The sequence below is a fragment of the Ptychodera flava genome, chromosome 2 (genome assembly GCF_041260155.1).
Source record: "Ptychodera flava strain L36383 chromosome 2, AS_Pfla_20210202, whole genome shotgun sequence".
Classification (NCBI taxonomy): domain Eukaryota; kingdom Metazoa; phylum Hemichordata; class Enteropneusta; family Ptychoderidae; genus Ptychodera; species Ptychodera flava.
Genome location: NC_091929.1, coordinates 20,349,343 through 20,367,854, shown reverse-complemented (window position 1 = coordinate 20,367,854; position 18,512 = coordinate 20,349,343). Strand labels below are relative to the sequence as shown.

At 36.3% G+C, this 18,512-nt stretch overlaps 2 protein-coding genes across 3 annotated transcripts in view; both read left to right on the top strand.

The window, feature by feature from the left end:
* Positions 1-18,082, top strand: part of LOC139116589 (receptor-type tyrosine-protein phosphatase H-like) — a 31,025-nt gene extending 12,943 nt beyond the window's left edge. Inside the window, exons 7-21 of one of the 2 annotated variants that reach the window (XM_070679195.1) lie at positions 137-421; positions 1,158-1,439; positions 2,083-2,340; positions 2,622-2,736; positions 3,395-3,490; positions 4,090-4,171; positions 4,362-4,452; positions 4,886-4,962; positions 5,412-5,546; positions 6,576-6,698; positions 7,214-7,362; positions 7,914-8,049; positions 8,538-8,673; positions 12,067-12,267; positions 14,708-18,082. In XM_070679195.1, the coding sequence (XP_070535296.1) occupies positions 137-421; positions 1,158-1,439; positions 2,083-2,340; positions 2,622-2,736; positions 3,395-3,490; positions 4,090-4,171; positions 4,362-4,452; positions 4,886-4,962; positions 5,412-5,546; positions 6,576-6,698; positions 7,214-7,362; positions 7,914-8,049; positions 8,538-8,673; positions 12,067-12,267; positions 14,708-14,739 (2,198 nt within the window). In that variant the 3' untranslated portion in view covers positions 14,740-18,082. Of the gene's footprint in view, positions 1-136; positions 422-1,157; positions 1,440-2,082; positions 2,341-2,621; positions 2,737-3,394; positions 3,491-4,089; positions 4,172-4,361; positions 4,453-4,885; positions 4,963-5,411; positions 5,547-6,575; positions 6,699-7,213; positions 7,363-7,913; positions 8,050-8,537; positions 8,674-12,066; positions 12,474-14,707 lie in introns of those variants that run through there. The other variant, XM_070679188.1, reaches the window with a different exon arrangement.
* The window catches only part of LOC139116605 (actin-1-like), a 244,120-nt gene that overhangs the window by 208,997 nt on the left and 16,611 nt on the right, over positions 1-18,512 (top strand). The gene's annotated exons all lie outside the window — the stretch shown is intronic.

Sequence of the window (18,512 nt, the reverse complement as noted above, 5' to 3'; positions counted from 1 at the left end):
TTTAATGGCCAGCTGACTTCTTACACCCCACAAGATTAAAGAGCAACCGCTTCGCGTCGGGCAATACGCTCCGCCAATGTCCTCGTGCATCCTTTGCGGTATTTTCGTAATGACCTCATAGTATTTTTTCTTTCAGTTCCACTGCAAGCTTCACCAGACCGAGATGATGATGCAGTGACCAATGTTACAATAGGAGTCAAATGGCGCAGCCCCAATGAGGGAAATGGAGTCACAGAGAAATATGTCATTGCTTGCTCCGATGGAGGAAGGGCGTCACCTCCCGAAGTTGAGTACAGTCCAACGAATGAGATGACAGCAAATTGTACCAATCTAGAAATACCTGGTAGAAGTTACACAATTACGGTGACCAGTGAAAGTAATAATGTACAGAGTGCTGGAGTGTCTCAGGATATCAATACAAGTGAGTAAGAGAATATAATGGCATTGATCCCATTTAATCGTGTGTCGCAAACCAACTCATATCCACTAAAGATTCAGATTTTCGTAATGAAAGTACTCGTATGATAGACAATGATGTTGAACAGAAATTGCCCAAATTTACAATCACATGGGCACAGAGCTGTAGAAAATCTGACGTAGATGTGAAAATTCCCAGAACAAACTCAAAGTTTCCTTTCTTTTCTTTTTCGTAAATCGTAGCCCATCGATGGTTGATCTGACTGCCGTGTGCCCTGTTATCGTTTGTTATTCTAAGGTAGCGTGCGCCTCCTCAAAAGTGAAAGACTTAAACTTGGCTCAAAGTTTCCTGAATGAAACTTTCGTCCATTCTCTTACCAAATCATAATAAAAATCGGGGTTCAAGTTGTAAAGTTTGGAACTAGCGAACAAATTGCCAAACATTTGCGATATTTGAAATCCAAAATGGCCATTTGTGTTAGCTCTATGGGCGGAAAATTATAGGTTTTTTTTTGTTTTAGAAACTTTAATACAGTGAAAGTTTTTCTTTCTCCAAGAGCTTTAAAATGAACCCCAACAAGCGGTAGACCAGAAACGAATTGTAGAAATTTGAGAGTTTGAATATCTGTCCCCGAGGTGTGTTCTACCTAAATGATGTGTACAGCTGCAGAATCTCTCTGGCAGAATGATACCGCATAGTGGTAAAAAATGACATCCCACTTTCTGTCTTTCCAACACAGTACCAAAGGAAGCATCACCCAAGCAAGACAATAGCCAGGTGACAAAAAGCGCCATTGGTGTGAGTTGGACAGATCCAACAAATGGTGATGGGGAAATTGAAGAGTATAATGTACACTGTGATGATGGCACTCCAGATCCTGAAACAGTTCCACACAGTAACAATGGGGAGATGACAGCAAAGTGTAAAGACTTACCGGTGCCTGGTCGAGAATATTCGATCTCAGTGACAAGCGTCAGTGGGGACAGTATGAGTGCGGCTGTTCCAACAGATATTAATACGCGTAAGTCAAAGCTTGATGTGTTGTTTGTCAGGGTCAGTTAAGAAAGCGTTCTTTGGAATAAGTGTTGTCAAATGACTGTAAGGATATCAATCATGGAGAATAAAATGGACGAATTACTAAGGCTGGATAGTTAAATCACAATATTCTTTGTCGGCCTTTTCTCTTGTAGTAGGCCGTTCATACTTTCAATCGTCGAATATTTGAAAGAGCATGTTAAATTTGTCAGATACAATGATGAAATGAGAGTAGACACGTTGAAGGCATACTTTTTTCATACTTTTTCGCCATGATTTTATTGCCCCTTTTACTACTATGAACTAACTTGTTTTGTCAGTTTGAAAGCATTATAATATGCACTTTATTAAATACTAGTGTCTACCTGCGTCTATTCAGTGTGATAGTCGTGACCTGATCAGATGATCATTAGTATAATGTATAGACTAAACGAGATACCAGGAGACAACGTGACTACATAATAACTCGTAGAATTATTTTTATACAATTTTTCCGGGATTATTATACCTGTTCTATTGTTAGTCCAAGATGGATGCTAAAATTTGAAGCATTTTTCTTTGAAAGACATTTCATTGACTTTCTCTATCATGTATTCACTTATTGATTATTTGGCGTCGTTTTCAAAAAGGACCTGGGACACCCACCATTACCGTGACCGATGTGGACAAAAACTCAATATCGTTGAAATGGACCCCGTTGCAAAACAGCGAACAAGACGATTACATAGTGTCCTATACCGACAACAAACACCTTAACAAGACAGAGATTACACAAGATACTGAAATGACTTTGACTGGACTTAATGATGGTGAAACCTATGATATATCAGTCAGAGCTCGAAGTGGAACATCAGTTGGGGATCCTGATAGGAAATCTGTCAAAACAGGTGAGCAGCTGTGTCTGTTGCGCATATTTTGTACTTTATAAATAGATCTGGAAGACTGCTATGTAAGTCTTGTTTCCTTTCAAAGTAATTCACATCACAAGGTAAAAGAAGAAAGTTAAGTGTGGACACGTTGGTGGTAAATTAAGATTTTTTGTGACAATGAAAACAAACAAACAAACAGACAGACAAACAAACAAACAAACAAACAAACAAGCGAAAACACTGTATAGGCGAAGAAATTAATTTAAACAGTCAATGTCCTTTGATATGAATATTCACAGATCCGGATAACTGGTGGATCGGACTGATTATCGGTCTTCTACTTATAGCCCTTATAGCAGCGGTTATCGTCTTAGGATATCTGTACTACAAACGATATTATCAACCATCACACAGGTTTGACCTTCTGCTGTCATTCATTCGAATGCTTTATCGTTATATGAAATAGACTAGCGCTAGTATCAATTTATTTTTCCTATTAACTTTTATGATGGATCTTGCTGTATGGATGAAAAGCATCTCTTCAAGTGTAACTCGCTAGATGACATAAAGAGTACATAACTGCATTTTTGTAATCAGCGACGAAAATACAACCATTTGCAGTAATAGAGCGCGAAGCCACTGCAGTGAACTGCAATAAAACTGGTTACACTAATTAGTTTCAGCTGTAGCCGTGGCCACTTTGGTGTTGAACAAGGCTACTTGATAAAGACCAAAAAGTCTGCTTGTACAAAGGCAAAACTAGCTCTGTCTGAGGCTCGAGTTGTAAATGAGAGTTTACGATTGGCACCTGTGTTCAAGATTAAGATACAATGTAACATTACCATGCACTTGTCCATGTACAAATCTTTTTTATTTCAACTTCCCCAGACAAACTGTCTGCATGGGACATACAATGTTGTCGACTTTGCCAGCTGGCTACAGCTGTGGCTTCGCGCTCTATTACTGAAAAGGGTAGTAAATTATTCATTTCTTAAATCGACATTCATAAACATATCAGATGTCCTGATCACCTCCATTTTGTGTTGATTTTATTTTGACTCATTTTTTGCAGTAAAAGTGAAACACTGAATGGAATAGAAAATGTAGTCTTTTCTTCCGAATTGGCGATGATGAGACCAGAGCCGAGAGAGCCATCAAAAGATTCCCTGTAAGTAGAATAAAAGAGAGTTGATGAAAGTCATGTAAACGAGAGCAGAGGAGGCGAGAGTTGACGGAACAAGTACAAAATTCACGTCTGTCGAGAGGGTCATGAAGTTCAATGTATTAAACTCATATAGACGTATGTGTCATCGACTTATGAACCATGCACGATCTCTCAAATAAGCACATGCTAACCTTTTTAATTGATTATAGTTCAATTTTTAATACATTATGTCGCATTCGAGCAACTTAATTCATTCTGCAGTAGAAATGACCAACTTCTGAGCTGAGGTGATTTCACGGGTACACCTAAATTCATGCCAGCAATTCGAAGTGGTCCAAAGTGTGACATTTACACCATAATGGTGTACTTTGCAAGTGTACAGACTGGTATCACAGTGTATTTTGAGTAACCTATACATTGGTTTTGCCGAAAGGCGATGTCAAATCCAAAATCATATCCTTTAGATTGACATTGAAATAACATGAACTGTGCGCAAAGGATATCTAAAAATAAAGAAGTGATTTGTAGAAATCTTAGCCCATACGGAGTGTGTGACATTGGTATAGCATTCACAACGTAATATGAAATTCTTGTTTATGCAGACCTATAAAATTGGCAGACTATGACAAATATTATGAAGAAATATGTGCAGAGGGAGACGACAGAATAGAAGAAGACTATGAGGTGAATAGGTTTTCTATAATAATTCCCTCTTTGTTTGTCAGAGATTTCAAAGAAAGCAAGCAATTTGATGTATGAACATACTTTGTATATATCAATAACGAATATATATTTCATTAGTATCGCAACTAAAATAAGCTTGTGATTGGTTTGCATTTACAAAACAGTGACATTCTCGTTTCTGTAACCATAGGAACTTGGTCTTGTGGGTCAGGACAACACATGGGTAGCCTCAGAGATACCACAAAATAAAGCAAAGAATAGATACATAAACATTTTGCCATGTAAGTATGTGAGATGATATTATTCAAGGGCCAATAGCTGTAACTATTACTGATACTTTTTCCGCCATCTTTGTTTTTTACAACTTCAGTTTCTTCTACTATTCCAAAAGCATTTTAATGTAGACAGTATACTCAGCTTGTCAACTAGGCTACATATTTGAACTGCATTATAATTGTTGACGAATTATTTTTGGTCCGGAGTAGAATACAAATGTATACAATACTGGAAGGGTTGGAAGGATTCAACCCACTGCAGTTATACATGCAGTCATCTGATGTGACGTAGCACTATGACGTAACACCTCTGTCAATAAATTGAAAGTTCTTTCCCGGCTCTTCCCTCTGGTTGCAAAAAGTGTATTTTCTACCTGTTAAATGGACGAAATATCAAATCATCTATTGTGCCATATTAACATATTATGTGACATTTCAGTTGACAGGACAAGAGTCCGGTTGTCAAAGGTTGACGATCAGGATGTGACTGACTATATCAACGCTAACTGGATGCCTGTAAGTGACTATCCTATGTATGTATGTATGTATGTATGTATGTATGTATGTATGTATGTATGTATGTATGTATGTATGTATGTATGTATGTATGTATGTATGTATGTATGTATGTATGTATGTATGTATGCATGTATGCATCTATGCATGCATGCATGCATGCATGCATGCATGTATATATATATATATGTATGTGTATTTGTTCATGTATGTATCTATGTATTGACGAAAGAATACGTATTTATGTCTAGATATATTTCAGGTGACAAAAAAGAATTTGAAAAAGATGGGCGCACATCAGGAATTATGACTTCTCAAAGTCAAACCATCTTATGCATTGTGTAATACTGCACCGCGGTGTGCTTGTATTCTTGCGAGTAAGGATCAACTCAGGTTGGCATAAGTTTGTAATTTTGAGAGATATTTAATTTTCGGTGCATTCTCTACAGGGATACAATTCTCCAAAAGAATTCATCGCAAGTCAGGGTCCTATACCGGAGTCAATAGATGATTTCTGGAGGATGATCTGGGAGCTTGATGTAAAAACTATCGTCATGGTTACAAGATGTCAAGAGGGAGAAAAAGTAAGTTTACATATTCACCACTTTAATCACGATAATCTATACAATACTTTTCCCAGGTCAATGAGTCATTGTAAATCAAAATTTCATAAAACGTTGGAGTTAAAATACAATATGTCTTAATGACTCTTCACTGCAATCAAAATACAGTAACTCGGTATATCACCATTAAAGGGGAGGGCGTGCTCTCCAGTTGTAGGAGTCAGTGTTCATGCAACGCATTCAGAACTGTGCACATGAAACTTAGCGTCACTAAAGAGGGCTAAACAGTTGACTTAGCATCTCATAGAATGGCGTTTTTTGAATGTAGACGATTGAATAATTCAAACTCGTTATAAGGTACTGACCATGTTATGCTAGAAGGTTCTTGACTTTCGCTTATAACAACTTTTGTCATAATATCATGAAATTGGAGACATAAGGATAGAAGTACCTTTGATAATGGGTTTGTGTTCCCATACTTTATCAGGCATGTAGAAATCGTTCTTTCCAAAATACAATACGGATATTTTGTGAAGAGGAAAACAATAAGGGGCAAACTACATATTAAAAAGGAGCCTTCTACATTATGTTTTAACAGTAATAATAAATTATTTGGGGCCAAAGGTCAGGAACTGAAAGTGTTTACGTTACAATTTATAGGAAGATGAAGTACAATTACAATCAAAGAGAGATTAAGCATTATTTTGTGTAAACAAACGCGTATAATTGTCTAGAAAATGTTTACGCGTTTGGTAGTGTGCCATGTGAATGAGAGTGCAAAAAAATTCCGAATGCTTCTTACTTGGCAGAAAATAATCTCGTGACGATTTGATTTTGTCGGCACAGGTTAAACATCAGAAATTAATCTTAATGTAAGAAAATGGTAATGTTGAAATGGAAAAGATAGTGGCTTGCTAAACGTAATGGACGCGCCGCTTTTTGATACTTCTGACACAGAAGTCTAAAGAAAAACCAACGTGCCTGGTCGACTTCCTTCACAAACACATACATTGATAATCAAATAGCTCACCTTCAAATTACTCTTTACAGGAAAAGTGTGAACACTATTGGCCATACGATAATGAACCTGTCTTATATAACGATATAAGTGTGAATATCGTGGAAGAGGAACAGCTTCCTGAATGGATTATAACGGAATTATGCTTACAAAAGGTACTTATCGTAGTAAAACCTCAACTGTGTACAAATCCTATCAATAGACACCGTAGCAATAGTATCGATGGTGCATTCAATGTAGTATTGATAAGATTTTGCAAGGCTTAGCAAAAGTGGACCAACGCTGAACTTCAGATTACGTTAAAAGGCGCCTTCAGACAACCACAGATTGCAAACATTAGGAGGATGTCGCCCAGTGTTTTTCAGGTGCCTTGCATGTCTGATATTTTCATCATTTTTGTTCTCAAGCGCCATGTGCATTATGAAATGTTTCGGTTAACGGATGAATTCTCAAGAATAAAATGCGATGCTAAAAATATCCCGGCTTTGCAGATAAGGCGCATGCGTAGCATTTTGGCAAGATATTGAAATATGGGAGAAGAAATGTATTTCTATTTGCACCGTTTTCATTTGCCGCTATCAAAATACTTCAACGAATAACCCTGATCTTATGCAAATTAAAAAACTATTAACATCATATCAATGTGCAATTTTACGCTTTTTCATCACAGGATGACGTAGTGAAACAGGTCCGCCATTTCAATTTTACCTCCTGGCCTGACCACGATGTCCCAGAGGAGACAGAGCCTCTGTTAGAGTTTGTCAGACTTGTGCGTTCACAGATGCCCAACGACGACACTCCAACAGTCGTACACTGCAGGTATGCTTCAAGATTTGTCAAAACTCAATTCAATTGTACAATTAGGCGAAATATCGAAGGGATATCAGGATATACTCAATAAAGACGTCACGTTCCAGTAATAGCATTGATATGGTATCACTATTGATAGAATGTTTTAGTATTATTTAATTGAAAATTGTAGCAGTAAGACTATTTTAAGGTAGTAAGCGTCTCGCAACTGAAAGACTTACAGTTTGTTCACAACTTTACCAAATAAAACTTTCAACCATCATATATTAAAATTAAAATTATTCATCGTAATTGCCATGCAAAGTTTGGTGTTAGAGAAGCAAAATATCTAACATTTACACTTGAAAATGAAATGGCGGCCATCCCTATTTAACTCCACGAGGAAAAATAAAAATTTCAACTTAAGCAAAAATAAGGTGGAGAAATTTCATTCACGCCATGAGCTTCTTAGGAAGCCTACATAAGCGGTATATATGGAAATTAAAAAAAAATCTATGAGTATAAAAATCTTTCCCCGGGCATTATACCTTCACGTACAAGAATTCAACCTATATTTTCAGTGCTGGTGTTGGTAGGACGGGTACCTTCATTGCTCTGGACACACTGATTCAGCACATGCGTGATCATGACTATGTAGATATTTATGGTATTGCCTATAAGATGAGAGAGCACAGATCTTTCATGATCCAAACAGAGGTGAGAAAATTAATAGCTTTCCAGCAGACACTGTAAGATTTTGCCATACACAGCGTGACTTGGCGAGACTTGAATATGTGACGTACTTTTGTTGTATGACGTTTTAGTATCTAAACAAGAAAATAGAGGTTGGCTATTGTTTCTCTCAAAATTCTTTTGTTATGGTCATTTATCCTTCATCTAAATACCTCATCAGGTAAACAGTAACGTATAGTCTCGTAAAGTCTCGTGCATAATTGTAAAAGCTCTATTCGACAATGAAAGGGCACGTTTTGCATATTGTCTGGCGAGTAATACAGACAAGACAGTTCCAACATTTTATTTCAGGGAAACGTACGCATTCTATGTAAACTTTCAAACAAAAGTCTTCCAATGTGACGTTAGTAATGATATCAGTGACACAGACATGTAACAAGGATATTTTTGTTTTGAATTTACGACTAGGTGGTTATATTAGATGACATTATATTTGCATGTTCATATTTCAGTCACAATATTTCTTCATCCATGAGTGTGTTTACGATCTGCTACATGAAAATGACCCCAGTGAGAAGGACGAAGAGGAAGAATCTCCGGCCGCTTTAGACCACCACACCTACAGCAATGTACCACTCATTCCAAAAGGTATAGATTACAAAAAGAAGCGGCATTTATTCTCTGTCAAACAAAGCCAGCCTTTCTTGCTTTTTCTTGCTCTATGTTCTTGATTACAAACATCAATGGACGTTACTTTATGACTAATGTGTGTGTATATTATATATATATATATATATATATATATATATATATATATATATATATATATATATAAGAAACTTGGGTTGAAACACACTACCACACCTGGTTGTTAGGTTCCAAACGTATTTATTATACCTCAAACACAACGTTTCGCTCTAAATTTAGAGCTTCTTCAGGTGTTTTCTACAATAAAAAGTACGAACATGAAAATTACAATGGTTGAATTGTGTAGGAAAACGAGCAATGTAGAGTTATAAGTCTGTAAAAATCTGGAAATGTACATGAATGACAGGAGAGACTAAAAATTACAATGGTTGAATTTTATAGAAAAACGAGCAATGTGGAGTTACAAGTATCTGAAAATCTGTAAATGTACATAAATGAAAGGAGAGAGACTAACCTCGAGGTTGTGACTACGGTCAAAACTGTCTGGACCAACGCCGAGAGCTGGAAATGGCGCGCTGAAGTCCAGGGGGGGGGGGGTCCCTTTAAATACTCAAAAGCTGGTATGTGGGGCGCTGTTAAATGCTATGTAAATTTTGGGCGAATGTTTAGGCCAGCTGGAGACAGTGTGTCAAGTTTTTTGATCCATTGTGATTCTAAATGTTTGCGTAGTTTGTCATCCTGTTTATTGACTTGGATGATGCCAATTATTGAAACATCACTGATACTGTGTTGATCAGAATTAAAATGTATGGCGACGCGGGTATCTTTTTTATGACGCACTGAGGAGAGGTGGTTATTGAAACGAAGTCTGAGAGATGTTTTAGTTTCCCCGACATATTGTTTATGGCAGCGTTGGCATGTGAGGAGGTATACGACGTTTTTGCTGTTGCAGCTGATGGCATTTCTGATTGTGTATGTTTTCTTGTTGACTGTGCTTTGGAACTGTGATGTATTAAGGGTATATTTGCAAATGTTGCAACCCCTCGTAGATTGACATTTGGTGAAACCGGGGCTGGATTCACCGGCGTTGTTAATATTAGAGCGGACAAGGAGGTCTTTTAGGTTGACATTGCGTCGAATGTAAATATTGATGGGTATCAGTTGGTTTTTCGTACAAATCTGTCATGATTTATGCAATCATTTTCATGGGTGACCTGGAGAGCAAACTACTTAAGGAGGCATCCAGTACAGTGTCACCCTGGTTTTGGCATAGATTCATTGATGATATTTACAGTTTGTTTACGCAAATCAGAACTTCATCATAGAATTCTTTAATTACATCAATTCATTCCACAAAACAATAAAATTCACCATGGAGTACTCTCAAACTTCCATTCCATTTTTAGATGTTAGAGTCCACACCGATGACAATGGCAAAATCATGACAGACTTGTACGAAAAACCAACTGATACCCATCAATATTTACATTTTCAGTCAGCACACCCCAGACATATGAAACTAGGTGTCCCCTACGGCCTGGCAATACGCATTTGTCGCATTTGTTCGGAGCCAGAATGGCGTGATGCGCGCCTCAACATTCTACAACAATCGCTGATTGAACGGGATTACCCTCACAACCTCGTCAAAGAACAAATAAATAGAGCGAAATCAATCCCCAGGCCGGCTCTCCTTCAGTACAAAAACAAACAGGGAGACTGTCGAATCCCACTAGTCTCGACTTATAATCCCCGTCACCCTAACTTGAAATTCATCATGTCCTCGAACCTCCCAACACTCCATAAGTCATCAAGATGTAAAGAAGCCATCCCTAACATGCCAATTATATCATATCGACGCAATGTCAACCTAAAAGACCTCCTTGTCCGCTCTAATATTAACAACGCCGGTGAATCCAGCCCCGGTTTCACCAAATGTCAATCTACGAGGGGTTGCAACATTTGCAAATATACCCTTAATACATCACAGTTCCAAAGCACAGTCAACAAGAAAACATACACAATCAGAAATGCCATCAGCTGCAACAGCAAAAACGTCGTATACCTCCTCACATGCCAACGCTGCCATAAACAATATGTCGGGGAAACTAAAACATCTCTCAGACTTCGTTTCAATAACCACCTCTCCTCAGTGCGTCATAAAAAAGATACCCCGGTCGCCATACATTTTAATTCTGATCAACACAGTATCAGTGATGTTTCAATAATTGGCATCATCCAAGTCAATAAACAGGATGACAAACTACGCAAACATTTAGAATCACAATGGATCAAAAAACTTGACACACTGTCTCCAGCTGGCCTAAACATTCGCCCAAAATTTACATAGCATTTAACAGCGCCCCCACATACCAGCTTTTGAGTATTTAAAGGGACCCCCCCCCCCCTGGACTTCAGCGCGCCAATTTCCAGCTCTCGGCGTAGGTCTAGACAGTTTTGACCGTACTCACAACCTCGAGGTTAGTCTCTCTCCTTTCATTTATGTACATTTACAGATTTTCAGATACTTGTAACTCCACATTGCTCGTTTTTCTATAAAATTCAACCATTGTAATTTTAGTCTCTCCTGTCATTCATGTACATTTCCAGATTTTTACAGACTTATAACTCTACATTGCTCGTTTTCCTACACAATTCAACCATTGTAATTTTCATGTTCGTACTTTTTATTGTAGAAAACACCTGAAGAAGCTCTAAATTTAGAGCGAAACGTTGTGTTTGAGGTATAATAAATACGTTTGGAACCTAACAACCAGGTGTGGTAGTGTGTTTCAACCCAAGTTTCTTCTATCTTCACCCCACTCCACGCTCCACTGGGGATCACCTGAATTCCTACAGTTTCTTATATATATATATATATATATATATATATATATATATATATATATATATATATATATTATATATATATATATATATATATATATATATATATTATGTATGTATGTATGTATATTACCTTGTGCACTTGCTTCTTTCGCTAGTGATTGCCTTTTCACTGCCGTCATATCGTCATGCTATGACGTAATATTGTTTCTCTCCACTTTTAGTAGAACAATGTGTTCACATGAACCGCATTTATATCAAAGTCCTTAAAATTTTCTCTTCAATTGTAAATTTTTTCTCTCATATAACCTTTCATTAGATAATGTACAAATTCCATGGCGCAGAACACACAACAACAACAACGACAACAACAACAACAACAACAACAACAACAACAACAATAACTAAAATTACAGTGCACATATACCCTTTAAGATTGAATACCAAATGTGCAGCTACTTTATTGGCACATGTACCTGTCTGTTTACTAAAGTAATGCATGCAAGTCGAAAATCTATCCCGATGTTTCGTTTACGTTATTTTCAACAGTTAAAGAAAATGGTGGGGTTTCCACGGGAGGTAGAGATGGAGACAACGAAGAGGGGAAGGACGATGAGGAGGAAGAAGAGGAATGGGAAGACAGTGACGATGAAGCGACGAAAGATGGCGTGAAAAATCCTCCTTCTGAGCAAAATTCGACGCACGTCTATGACAATGTTCCAGGCACAGACATTGTAGGAAATGGTGGTGGTAAGTTTCCTGAGCTAAGACCAACGACTGAACTGTAACTGTTAGTGGTAATGAAGTCAGGCATGTTTCACATGAAGACCTTGTTATGTTTTGTCAAAAGCTTGTGTGGCTAATGTACATGTCTAGCATTTAATATGCAGTTCTCAAATCTGATAATGACGTCGACAAAAAGAGCTTTTAGCTTATAGATTTTAGTCCAAATGTAGAATAAAAAATGGAAATCGGAAGGCGCTCTTTATCAAATAAAGATTATACTATTGGTAATTTACAGTGAAGAACCTCTAATGATACTTTAACATTGTTGTAACTTTGGCCATTGGAATTCAGTTCTTTTAGCGCACTATAACTGTAGCTTTTAATGATGTGCTTATTTTTGTTCTGTGAAGCCAGTACATTCTCTTCTTCTGTGCCTAGAGTACTTGTTTGTTGAAATACAAAGCGGAAATTCTGGAAACACTAAGTATTGTGTATCACAGTTACATGTGGTTTGATACATAGCGGCCGCCGCGTGGTATACATAGAAAAGGACCACGCGGCGGCCGCTATGTATCGAACCACTCGAAACTGTGTTGTGTATAGTATTCCATGTTATTGTTAACGAATGAATTTCAGTCCGGACAAAATTCACTTGTCAGCAACTTAAACTGGGCATTACAAAAAGTACATGCTTTATCGCATATCGATGAATTTGACACAATTTATCGAGAAGACTGGTCAGAACAAAAATAATGGAAACAACGTCGAAAGTAAACAGCTGATAAAGCTTTAAAGATCACAAGCGTAATCCAACAGATTTGATCATTTGACCTCAACAGATATTTATTCAAAAATATGTACGTCCATATTAATCAAATTACACGATGGTTAAGTTGATCACGTCTGACTTGAAATAAAATTCATGAAATTCAGATTTTAAAACGTGCATTCATTCAGCTTAAGACAAGAAACAACCAAAGCCACTGTTATACAAGAGTTAGTGTACTCCAATATACTCGCTTTGGACCTGTTGCAGGGCAAAGTCTCTAGTTTCATATATCTCTGCGTGTGATGATCTCAAACATAAGATAATAGAGTTTCCCCACCTCTGATTAAATAACGTTGAGTAGACGTGTACTTAAAAGCAATGTAAACTATTCAATTCATCAAAATTAATCCACTGAGTAGAAAAACAACAGATGATCTTGTCGGTTCAATTGAAAACAGGTCTCTTATTGTAGCTTTCTGGAATGTGAACTTGTTTCAATGCAATACTGAACACACCATTCCATACAAGTTGGCATACATATGTCAACAAAACGAGGCAAAATTATTTTGCAACATACAGAAAGCGATTTCAAAGATTTATTTAATCAGTTACTGTATATTAAATTTCTGCACAGTGAACGAAATTAGCCATTTCACAGAAAGGACTTCACATGAAATTCATTTTCTTTCTTAAATATAATCCATTTTAATTACATTCACATAAAAGATTCCATCTTTTGCGTGAAATGAATAATGTGTGTATTAATTGCATTGTGCTGCCATTTTTTCTGTAACATGCACTTTTCACGACCATTCAGTATTCAGAAATATTTACTCACAGTTATACCAGTTCTTTGCCATGTGTTGTTGCATTACTTTGTCCAGATTAATAACCGTTTACAAATTTGCCATGTAAAGTTGGTTGAAATGACAAGTCGTAAGGCAATCGCTGTAATTATCAGTGACTTCAAGTTAAACGTATACTGTCACCTGTAATCTAAATATGCCCATATATGGTCAAAGGGGTATTCCTTGGTATTCAAAATGCCCATGTGAGGGCGTTGTTTTTAAAAAGCGGCAACCCGCTTAAAATCTGTGATTGGTTAGATTTTCTCTTTCCATGGTAAGTGTGGTAATATTGGAACAGGTGACAGTGTACATTTAAGCCATTATGGCCATGCTGGGGTTTAAAACGTTCGTTCCCAGCAAGCTCACGTTACAATATAGCAATACATATTAAGTATTTACTGCAACTGAGCAAGTTCAAATTAAAGAGAAAAATTGGCACAATTGACGACATTTAATCGTTATTTTAATATATATATTTTAATATATATATATATATATATATATATATATATATATATATATATATATATATATATATATATATATATATATATATATATATATATATACTGGATTAGAAAAAGTAGAGAGAATAGGGAAAGACACTGAAGAGAATCCAAGGTAACAACAATGCTTCAAAACTGAACGTGAATATTTTCCCTCTGACGTGGAGTCCTTGCAGTTCATCTTGAAGTCACTGTTAATTACAGAATCTTACACTCAAGAGAAACACATGTCATTTTTTAATGGCGAAATACAGCAATTTCCGTTGTATACGGCCTTTGCAATTCTGTCATGTTCATATTTTTTTCTTTACTCTAATGGCACATTTTTATCCCTATTGCAGGGACAATGAACAGCTTTTTCAACGAAGTGTAACCCTTTCTACACACGACAACCTCGTCCCCGCGGTACTAAATATAATCAGGTTTTTCCGTGTAATTGACAGGCATTTTATGGTTCAACATTTTGTATTGAAACATTTCAGTCTTGACATTGTCAAGTGAACATTAATTTACATAGATTCAGTTAATTATACTTTACATATGTTATGGAATACACTTACATGAACTAACTTAAACTTTCTTATAGTCAGAATTTAGCGCATGTAATCAATAAAGAGCGTAACATGGGTATCCAATGAAGAAAACACACATATGCATATTTCTCCATTTGGTGATACAGCAGTTTGAAAGTGATAGAGAACCATTGTACATATTGCCGGTGAGCATGCAAATGAACTGTGATTTAAATAATGTGATTAGAAGCAAAAAAATATTTGCATCTTTTCTGCTATTTGCTTGTTGACATGCCAAAAGGTTGCGAATCTGCTGGAAAAATCAAGTATTGTGTTCACAAAAAGCTTGAGCAATTCTAACGTTTGCATTTGGGCACCCAAAAGAATATTTACTTGCACCAATTTCTTAAACAATTTTCTTTTTCGTCAAATAGTCATGTATTATTTTCTCTCTTATATTGTTTTTGTATGAGTCATTTTGGGTATGCATGTTTGAGATTACATTAAATGACCACTGATTTTAAAGAGTTTCTGGAGTTTAACGGGCGTGTTTGCAAAGTTAGAAACTATGCAATATATACAGATAACACAGTTTAAGTGTCAGTGACAGATTATTTTGGGAAAAAAAAAGGCATTAGTACAACTGTTGGGGAACATTCCTCTGAGCCTACTGGAAAAGCACAAAAAGGCTAGAAATATAGCCATCAACTTAAATCGTCTTTGAACGAATTTATGTCCGTTCCTAACCTAAAATCTCAATTTCTTTAGTACTTTGTAGTTTTGCAAGTTTACTCATGATACTGTAACACTCTTTCAACTATTGGATAACTATTACTGTGATGCGGTCTTTTCTACTTTTATACAGTGTTATTTTTAAAGGAAAACCAAATTTAATCACATGTTGTGCAACATAAATGCACAATATCTTCTTGTATATTCTTATTTACCCTCTATTTACATAATACAATTGAATGGTTTTGTTGTGTATATATTACATATAAATGAGAGAGTAGAGCTAGGAATCCTTTCACTTCTATCTGAAGATTGCAGGATGCATGAAACTTAAGTAACAGATATTATTACTTTGTAATTGAAGAAATTTGTGTTTATATATATCAGTCTTCAGCAAATGAGATAGACAAAGATAAAGACAGACGGACAAAAACACAGACAGACAGACACGGACAGATAGGTGCATATAGCTGTCTGGCTGGCTGGCTGATATGCAGACAAGTAATACGATACATGTGGCGTAATAATGCAGTTGCTATGTTTCACATGCCTAACAGGTTCACAGCTACGTAACCAAAGATTTTATTTCAACTCTGTATTCAGACAAACAAGGACAATTTATGTATGTATACAGATCTTCATCCTATGTTTGGTTATATCTCTTGCCTAATTATTATTATTTTGTTTTGTAACTAAACGTGGGAAGTGTGCTGTTCAGAGTATCTCTCAAGAACATTTGAGAGTACATGCAATAGTTCTGTATTTTTTTACAAACCAATTAACCAAAGAAGCAAAACACTGAACAGCCTGCAATGCATGATGCATTAATAACGTAAACCGTATAATCAAATGTATACTCTTTTCTTTTCATTTTCATGGTAAACTTTTCATTTTCTTGGTAAACTTGGTGATGCCACATGATAATTTAACCTGGGGTACTCATCTGTCTGTGATATTACTAATGCTAAATACTTATTTTGGTTTTTTTTTCACACAACAATTACCCAAAGAAGCAAAACAAAAAACAGTTCGCAATTTTTTATATAAAGATTATGTTTAGACAGTAGCCTCAGTCTTTAATGGGACACTGATGCTTGTGTAACAGAATAATGTAACCTGGGTACCATTTTGGACGGTTATATCACAAGTTTTAAAAAATCGTGTTTTACACACAAATCACCCAAATGACGGAACACAGAAAATCTTATGCAATATTTGGTACACCTATTATTCATAAACCGATTGTGCTACTGTGTTAGGGTATTGTACCTCGGACTCTCATTTGCCAGTAATAGTCTTGGGGAACAAATAACTTTATATATTAAGAATTTACCTGATACGTGTGCAAAAATGTTTAGTTGGGGTAGACTAGCTGGGGACAGTTTTTCAGACACTTATCATGCACGATACTTCTTTGATCTACCGCTTGTGCAGAGCCTATTTTAAGTTGTTGGAGTAAATGGAGTTTTGACTGTCATGGCGATGCGAAGAACCAATATGTGCAATTATTTTCGAAGTCAACATTTTGCATTTAGATAAATTTTAGACAAGTTGTTTTCACTTATCCCAGGCTTTGCATGGTGACCCCTGATTTTCTTGGTTATGTGAAAGAATGCTTTAAAATGTTCAATGGGGGAAAGTTAGGCAGCAAATTTAAAAAATGCTTTTTTTGTAATATAGCACATTACTTAAATCGTCATGGGTGACGTTTAGCAATAATTTTTAATTAAAATATGAAAAAGGAAAGATAACAGATTGTTGCAAGGTGGAATCGAAGTGGCTAGAATACTATCACTTATATCTCTTCGACAGTAATAAAAACGGCAGGGACACTGACCACATCCATCGGGTAAATCATGATCATAAAAAGTAAAAACCCGTCCTGGCATGCCAAGCCATGAACACTAAAGCGATGAATCCATGTGGTAACGTGAGACCCAAATAGACGTGTGTGTGAGTGTGTGTGTATGTGTAAAATAATATTTCCGCAAGAACATGTACAGTTATATCATAGTCTCATAAATTTTGACTTCGGGGCGGTTTATTGCCCACAGTGTGGGAGGAAAGTATCTGGAAAATATATTTCTTTGTTACTGAAACATACATGAGTGAATTTTTGTAAGAACTTGTGCACAATATGTAGCTATCGACAGGTGAGCATGTTAGAGTGAGCTTGGTCTGAGATGTTTAAGAATAAATTAAGGTGGTCACTCTCTGGCTGTAAATTTATTTTAAATAATCTTTCGATGTGATGAGTTTTCTTTGAGGTAATGAAACTATGTTAAAAGGGCGATGTTCGAGCAGGCTTTAATTTCTGACTCATTTTTAAAATCATTATTTATACGGAAAAGTGATTTTCTATTTCTCTGTACAAAAATTGTCGAGCAAACAAGCCGGGAAATGTCAAATGTTTTGCATGTTTGTTTCCATTATTTGTAATCTTTTCTAGAAATAAAAACAAGCCTCACTTAATTTTACAGCCCTATGTCGTTTAATACCTAGGAACTCCATCATGGACTTATTATCATGTATAGCGAACGTATCTATATTTCTTAGGACGACATTCTCCGTACATTAAGTGTGTCGACCCTTATGTTGTTACACTTAGGCGCTTTAAATAAAATTCTTTGTTTGCCGTCCGCGTGCTGGTAGGTTTTCAGAGAAAATGAAGAAAACAAGCACAATTTTAACACTATTAGAAATAAAATATTATTTTTCCAAAGGAAACAAAAAAATTAGCTTATGTTAATACACTTGTTTTTTCCCTGGCTGGCTGGTAGGTTTTTCAAAAATCCAAGGACAACAAACAAAGAATTTTCTTTCAATGGCCTTAGTGAGTGGAACGCATACTATTGAGCAATTCAAAACTCATTTGTACTTTATTGACGTGCTTTCCTGACAC